At 40.0% G+C, this 8205-nt stretch overlaps 1 protein-coding gene across 1 annotated transcript in view; it reads right to left on the bottom strand.

The window, feature by feature from the left end:
* Positions 1-375: 375 nt before the first annotated feature.
* LOC308078777 (ephrin type-A receptor 5-like) overlaps positions 376-8205 on the bottom strand; it is a 110784-nt gene continuing 102954 nt past the window's right edge. The window contains exons 18-20 of the mRNA XM_080420127.1: positions 6198-6391; positions 3070-3237; positions 376-2328 (exon numbers count right to left, since the gene is read on the bottom strand). Of these exons, the coding sequence (XP_080276253.1) occupies positions 2223-2328; positions 3070-3237; positions 6198-6391 (468 nt within the window). The 3' untranslated portion in view covers positions 376-2222. The remainder of the gene's footprint in view (positions 2329-3069; positions 3238-6197; positions 6392-8205) is intronic.

The following is an 8205-nucleotide window of genomic DNA, read 5'->3' on the forward strand; positions in this document are numbered from 1 at the left end:
ATTAAAATAAAAGTGAAGGTTCCATTCATTCTCAGATACATTGTACTGTAGGTGAAGGGCAGAGTGGATTCTGCTTGAATGTTCCTTTAAGGTCTGAGAGACTCAATTTCAGATTCCGTTCGAGAATAAAACTTCATTCCATTTAACTTCTGCTTCACTTATGAGCCTGGTTAAGGGAACAGAGAGAAAGGTGGGCCAGAATAGACTGGGTTAGGGAACAGAGAGACAGGTGAACCAGAATAAACTCTGGTTTAGGGAACAGAGAGACAGGTGGTCCAGAATAAACTCTGGTTTAAGGAACAGAGAGACAGGTGGACCAGAATACACTCTGGTTTAGGGAACAGAGAGACAGGTGAACCAGAATAAACTCTGGTTTAGGGAACAGAGAGACAGGTGAACCAGAATAAACTCTGGTTTAGGGAACAGAGAGACAGGTGGACCAGAATAAACTCTGGTTTAAGGAACAGAGAGACAGGTGGACCAGAATAAACTCTGGTTTAGGGAACAGAGAGACAGGTGAACCAGAATAGACTCTGGTTTAGGGAACACGGAGACAGGTGGAAGAGAATGGGAGATGCTTCTACAGTTACACAGCAAAATCCTGACAGTTAATGTAACTCATATTGTTAACTTAATAAATATCCAGTCACAGGGACCATATACACGTAGGTCAGTGTTATACCCTCTCGGTGTCAAACCAACACTCTGGATTTTGCTGTGTGTGCAAGTTAAGGGTATGGATACACTTATACCCAAGCCAATTAAATGCAGAGCTATGCTCCATTCTGCCCCACAGTGTCTTGCCTTTAATTCACCTACATCTATCTATTGATCCCTATACATAGTAAAATTCCAGTGTCAATTTAACTCTGAAGAGTGTACAAATTACAGGTCCATTTGGTTCCATTTATAGTATACTCTTTGGAGTTAGATTGACACTAAGGATTTTGCTGTACAGTCTCTAGGAGCTCTGTACAGTACGTATTATTCTATACATTCTGTCTGTATCTTACTGTGGCTTCTTTCCTAAATCTCATATAACTGCTTTGGTACTCAAACCTTTACTCATCAAACGTTGCGGTCGCCTCTTCAGAATCCCCTTTGTTTAAAAAACAATGTTCATGCCCATCTGTCCAGACTTTGAACAATGAAGGTTGCATTGTATTCTCTTGTCTTGCATTGCACTGTAAAGTAAAGCATATGCTATACTGATTTCAATTCTAGTCCACCTATGAACTCGTTCACCTGGTTTGGAACTGGGCTAGCATGGCATGTAGATATGCCTGAGGCTAGACAAAGGCCCTAGTGCTTCAATATGGGGATCGATAGACAGATAGATCAGATCGACAGATCAATATATAGATAGAGACTAACATAGATAGAGATAAAGATAGAGAACAACACATTTTACTCTTGGTCCAGTGACATGTTTTGTTTACCCTGCTTGAGAATAATATTAGGTCCCAAGACCTGACGAGATTGCTCTTCCAGAGAAGAATTGTCAAAGGACTTTCTTCAGTCAAGTCCAGCTCTGCTGGGTTCAGTGTACTTCACATAAGCTTCTGTAGTTCGGTTCAGTTTAGTTCAAGCCCCGCAGCGTAAAACTCCCAGTCTCTATAATTGAGCCAGACTGTAGCAGTGGCTATCAGTGTCAAAGCCAGATCCGCATTGTGTGTCCACATTTGGGTATGGCAAATTCCAAGCAAAAATGTCAGAAACACAAAGATCAACATATATACTAATAACTACAACGAAGACCACAATTTTTCAGTTTAGTTTCAGTTAGGTTCAGGCCAGTTCTGTTCTGGTTTAGTCCAGTTCAGTGTAGATCACCTTCAGCAGATGTCCTTCATTCAACGTTGCATTCCATTCAGTTCAGTTGAGTTCAGTTTGGTTTGGCCCTGCAGCGCAAAATCTCTCAAACCACAACTGAACTCCCCATTAGCGTTTAATGTCTGTTTCAGTCAATAAATACAGCTCATTTCCCCTCCATGGAAAGAGGCACGTCGATCTAGGTCCAACTATCTACGTGACGGACTGTCTTCTAGTCAGTTAGGTCCATAGTGAGTGTGTGTCTATGTGTGCTTGTGTGTGTTTATGTGTGTGTGTGTGTGTGTGTGTGTGTGTGTGTGTGTGTGTGTGTGTGTGTGTGTGTGTGTGTGTGTGTGTGTGTGTGTGTGTGTGTGTGTGTGTGTGTGTGTGTGTGTACGTATGTGTGCAAGTCAGATGGGTACAGTAGAATTGATCATGTGGACTCTCATCTCCTGGATGCTGTTGATGATTTTCTTCTGATGCCCCGCCAGGTTCACACCTACTCTCCGCACATCCCTTTAAAACACAACACACACCACAAAAACAACCAACTGTCATTGATGCCATATTCTTTTCAAGTAACGTCGACTAGCACACCATCCAAGTTGCAAACCGACAGAGATGTGGGGGCCGCACTATCCTATGAAGGCCAATCCAATATAAATAGCCTAGACGTGGCCTTTGCAGAAGCATTCTTGAAAATATAATGACGCGTCGTTGATTGGTTTGGTTCTCTCTGATGTAATTGTATGTTGCTTGTGCTTATATTGCTTACGTATACAGCGTCACTGTCGGGTGGAAACCTTGTATGTTCAAAACTGTTTCAGAAAATGGAAAAAATAACCTGTGTCCCAATGGATCCAATGTAGTTATTATTAAGTCACAAGCTCTTGTAAATACTTGGTCCAAAGACAGACTTAACAACTCTCATTTCATATCATTTTCACAACGCACCGCATTGTGTTGTGAGCATGTAGATCGCCTGTTTTTGCTACTTTTGTGTGACAGTGTAGTATGACAAAGTAGGGCATTAAATTACAAAAAGTTTGAAATATAGAGACACAAGGTTTATGCCCGACAGTAACGACAGTTATTCTTGATAGTATTTGTATTATATGCAAGCAAAGCAACGTGCATGCCAAATTGTGTTACAAAGCATACTGAATTCATGCTTTCAACATAACGTTTCAATATAATGTTATGTGCATGTGTATGGTTGTATCCCATACAGCAAATGGGTCCATGGTGGGTCCTTACTCTGAGGTCATCTGGGCAACTGTGTCCAGCGAAGAGTAACCACCTTCCGTAAAGAGCTCAGTGTAACGTCCCATCTTGATGGAGTCCAACCACTCCCCTACTGTCTGAGTCAGACTGGTACTAGTGTCCACCTCAACGCTGGCATGCTCCACCAGTAGGTTGGACACCCTGGATATAATGCAAGAGAGAGAGAGAGAGAGAGAACGAGAGAGAGAGAGAGAGAGAGAGAGAGAGGTCAGAGGCATCATTTCAGAAAATAAAGCTTTAGCAAAGAAAGTCACCACAAAATAATAAAAATAATAAATAAAGTCTGAAAATATTTGCCATTATTTTAGGACATGCAAGTGGCTAATTGACATATGGTTGCAGACAATAAAACACATTCGTCAATAACATTGTGTCATATGTCACATATAGACGGATGGGCGTGAATTGAGGTGCACTCAGCTAATCTGATAACCGCTAATATGCAAAAAACGTTCAGAGGTGGAGAACATGTGCATGATTGATGACTGATTTTGAGGTTAAATGTTAACGCTAGGGGGTGGCAAATGCCATCCCCAAGGACCCCAAAGGATGCCCCTGAGACAGAGAGAGCACTCAATTATTAGGGCTGATGCAACAACTGTGAGGTCCCTAGCAATAGCTTGGTTATTCATCAATTTAGGCAGTTTATTCATGTTTTAAATGCCCTTTCTTGAGTTTGATTTAATTTTTTTGCCTTATGTATATCAATTTAGATGAACTTGGTGTGCAAAATATCCTCTACACATAAACATGATGTGCCTAAAGTGAAAGGGTATCAAGGTCAGGGTATCTGACTCTACTTCTGTCTTCCAACATGACCTTAGCAAGGAGCGCAGGGCAGCGTCATACTTTCAGTCCTGAAAACGTGTTTATATACTGTAGACTAGCTATTAATCCAACTATTTGTCTGGCCTTTTGGTTCCTTTTAGTTTATGTCCATTTGATCAAACATTTCACTTTGACCTCTACCTAATCTTGTTTTCTTGGTATTTTCAGGTATAACCTATTTAGTTATTACTTATTCCTGAAAACACTCCGTAAACTCGGTGCAAGATACAACATATTGAGTTGTTTACACTATATTTATTATTGTTATTATTATTATTAGGGACGATTATTGCTCACAATTTTCAGTGTGTCATTTTAATGATTGCTTTTTTATTGTAATAAAAACAAACAATCCTAATCCTGCAATCCCATGTTCATCCTGCAATTATTTAACTCCCTCCGTGTTTAAAACGGGTATTCTGCCTTTCTTTTCTTTTCTTTATTTGACTCCTGTTTTTCTATTCTGGTATAGCATAATGCTTATGAGCACCAGTTTGATTTAAAGCATTTCAATGGACAGCTCAATTGCCCATGGATTTACGATGTATTAGCGAACCAAAGCTCAGTGCTGAGCTCAACATCCCTGGCAGCTATGCAGGATGGTAATTACATGCTGTCACGCAATGCTCATACGCACCAGCCAATCTAAATTGTCATTATCTAATGCACCCGTCACGGTGGCAAAATAATGCTTTTCATGCTATCAAAAAGAGATGTTCAGAGCAGCCGAGGGCATTCTCCATGCTGTCGTTGGAACAGGAGCAGGGGTGTGGAACATGGACTGGCCTTGTCGGATTCCTTTTCATCTGACAATCTGTCATATGTTATTACATGGGCTGTTAAATGTGGAATTGATTTATTAAGCCATTCAATCCGGGGAGACGCATCTGTGTCATTTTAGATTTTGGCTATAACCATTATTTTATACTTTGGCTATTCAAAAATAGCAGATATACAAGCTCATAGCGCTATGAGCTTGTAGATCTGCAATTTTTCAAAAAATCTTGAACATTTTAAAGCAAACATTTGTAACTCAAATCTTTGCTTCTGGGGGTCCCTGGAACAATATATCTTGAGATGGGGGTCCGCGACCAAATACATATCATTTTGGGGGTCCCTGACATGAAAAAGTTTGAGCACCACTGATATATATAGCAACATAGGTTTTCAGAAAACTGTAGGATTTAGAAGACATTTGTAGATGCGTTCCCGGATTGAATGGGTTAAGAGTGTGTGTGTGTGTGTGTGTGTGTGTGTGTGTGTGTGTGTGTGTGTGTGTGTGTATGTTTCTGAGAGTGAGGGAGAACTAAGATGGATAGGGAGAGCATTATTTGCGTACTTGTAAGAGATAATGACTCACTGGCAATGCAAATACACCTGCACATATCCAGTCTAATTGCTCAAATAAGATAACCAGCATAATCCTCCATTTATTTTAGTTTAAGGCATTCTTTTCACTTAGGGTTACTTACAGACCACATTAGTCATCATAGAAATATTGTTTGAAACCAATGCAAAGTTGATTTATCAGTGAATAGTAATGTTGGGTTGATTTAAGTCACATATTCAAGAATATACTATCTTGTTTATCTTGCTACTTATCTTCATTATGGTGTTACTATGCTACACATTACTTTCACTTTTACTTTTTATTATTGCCTGCACAAAATGGTGAACGAACATGCATTTCAATGTAGAGAGACTATGATCGTGATTCCTATAAATGACAATCCAACTTTGACCTCGTATGACATTAGAACTCCTGCTACACAGTAAAGTGTAATTTATTTATAGTAAGTATAGATATATTATAGTAAGTATAGATCGGTATGTGTGTATGATATAATGATATACAGTATAAGAGAATAAATAGGTATATGGGTTTTATATGGAATAATATATATTATATATTATATTATATCATTCTATATATTATATGTATATAGAATGATGATGACAGTAGTTGAGAGGGGTTAGGAGTAAGTACGTTTATACTTCTTCCTACTCCTTTGTGAAAATGAAACGATAATCTTTTTCTTTTGTTATTTCTTTAGATGATAGTCTTTTTTTGTTTGTTTGTTTTGTCTTTTAATACTTTGTTATTTCATTTGCACGTTCAAAATAAAGACAATCAAATCAAATCAAGTCCTCTGTGTTCATTTAACTCGGAAACGCGTACAAATGTAACCAGATGGACCCTCCCTCACGGGGTCCATCTGGTTCCAGTTTTTACGCGTTTCGGCGTTTAGATGAACAGCGTGTGTTGTTCCCACCTGTGCGAGGAGTTGAGCAGTGTTTTGAGGGAGCTGGGATTGCGGATCAGTTTGTCCAGCAGACAGACGATCTCGTCAAACTTGGGACGACTGCTTCGTTCTCGCTGCCAACAGTCCATCATGAGGTGGTATAATGCTGCCGGGCAGTCCATAGGGCCGGGCAGGCGGTAGCTCTCCTCGACTGCCTTTATTACCTACAGAGAGAGAGAGAGAGAGAGAGAGAGAGAGAGAGAGAGAGAGAGAGAGAGAGAGAGTGTTCTGGTTTAAATTGTAAATTGCAAGCAAAGTCCCATTGCAAATCGTTGCTGTTGGGCCTCTTATGTCCATATTCGAAATTGTTGCATTTTTCCCGTAAATGAACGCCCTACTTGATTATCCTACCACGTCAAATAAAAGTATCAAAAGTATCAGATCTGCAAGTTTAAAACACGGCGCGAAGCAATGCTGAAAAGTAACAGTTTTGGACATATGAGTTATAATTGCTTCCATCTCAGTTAGGCTTCACTGCATAATGAAGTTCTGAGAACACCCATCAGAGAACAACGTCAATTTGTAGTTATATCACCTCCCTTTCCGAAGAAAAGTAGGAAAGTCGGAAAGGAGCACGTATTGCTCTTTACTTAAAGGGGTAGTTCACCCCCAAAATAACTTTTTTTCTATTGATTCCTCACCACCTGGAGCCTTGAATTCATGGATATTTTTTTGTTTTTGTCGCATTCCTTCCTTTATTATTTAATTATAATAAATGTGTCCCCATTGATTCCGGTAGGAGACACAAATGCATTTGTGTCTCCTACCGGAATCAATGGGGACAAATTTATTATAATCAAATTATTGGCTTAGGAATGTGACAAAAACTAAAACATATCTATGAATTCAAGGCTCCAGGTGGTGAGGAATCAATAGAAAAAAAGTTATTTTGGGGGTGAACTACCCCTTTAAATTTAAAAAAATAATCATTTTTTAAGAAATTAACTCTCACTTACTCTCACATGAGATTTTACAAATCTTGAATCTTATTCATGACTAAGTTAACATATTTTGATGTGTCGGGCCACTGCAATCTTCTCGGATCTGAACCCAGGTCTCCCAATGTGGGAGACAACATTTCTATCACTGAGCTGAGACAGAACACCTGTCTTGGGCGGGAAGATGATGCGCTTGGAACTTCAGGCAAAACCGCTTGTCAACCAGTAGTGTTTCTACCTGACATCAGGGTCTCTGGGCCCCATCTTGCTTACCACTTATCCCTAAACTGTTTTGCCATTTTAAACTGTTTTGCCATTTTAAACTATTTTGAAAAAACATTTTAAATAGTTCAAATAGACGATCTACAAGCTCAGAGCGTGTCGATGTAGATCGGCTAGTTGAACAATTTAAAATGTTTTTCAAAATAGTAATATATGGCTTATAAGTTTAGGGATAAGGGGTAAGGCGGCGCGCAAGATAGAGCCCTAAATGTCTCAATAGAAGAGCAGGGAGAGCACCTCTTACCACTGCAGATGTGCAAGTTATATTGCAGTAACATACTTTACCATTCTATCCATCTATCTATCTATCATATCCTATCGTATCGTATCCATTTAGACCAATCTGTGTGTACTGCCCAGCATGAATGGAAACCAGTGTGCAGTCTTCAACCTAGATCTGCCAGTGGAAGACACTGCAGGAATTGATTTGTTGAGTTCATGACAGCCTTTACTTGTGTCAAACTCACATGAAAGACAAGACATGATGGGGTACGCACGCACACGCACGCACACGCACTCTCTCAGTCTCTCAGCCACGCACTCATAACAGCGTGCGCAAACGAACATGCCACATCTGCACAAACACAGAGTATATCACATGCACGCGTGTGGTGTGTGTGTGTGTGTGTGTGTGTGTGTGTGTGTGTGTGTGTGTGTGTGTGTGTGTGTGTGTGTGTTACGTATGCATGCGTGAATGGACTACAGAGCTGACTGGCAGAGATGAAAGATAGGGGGGGAGAGAGAGACAGAGAGAGAAG

Source organism: Gymnoscopelus braueri (assembly GCF_963280865.1).
Source record: "Gymnoscopelus braueri genome assembly, chromosome: 22".
In the NCBI taxonomy this organism is placed as follows: Eukaryota; Metazoa; Chordata; class Actinopteri; order Myctophiformes; family Myctophidae; genus Gymnoscopelus; species Gymnoscopelus braueri.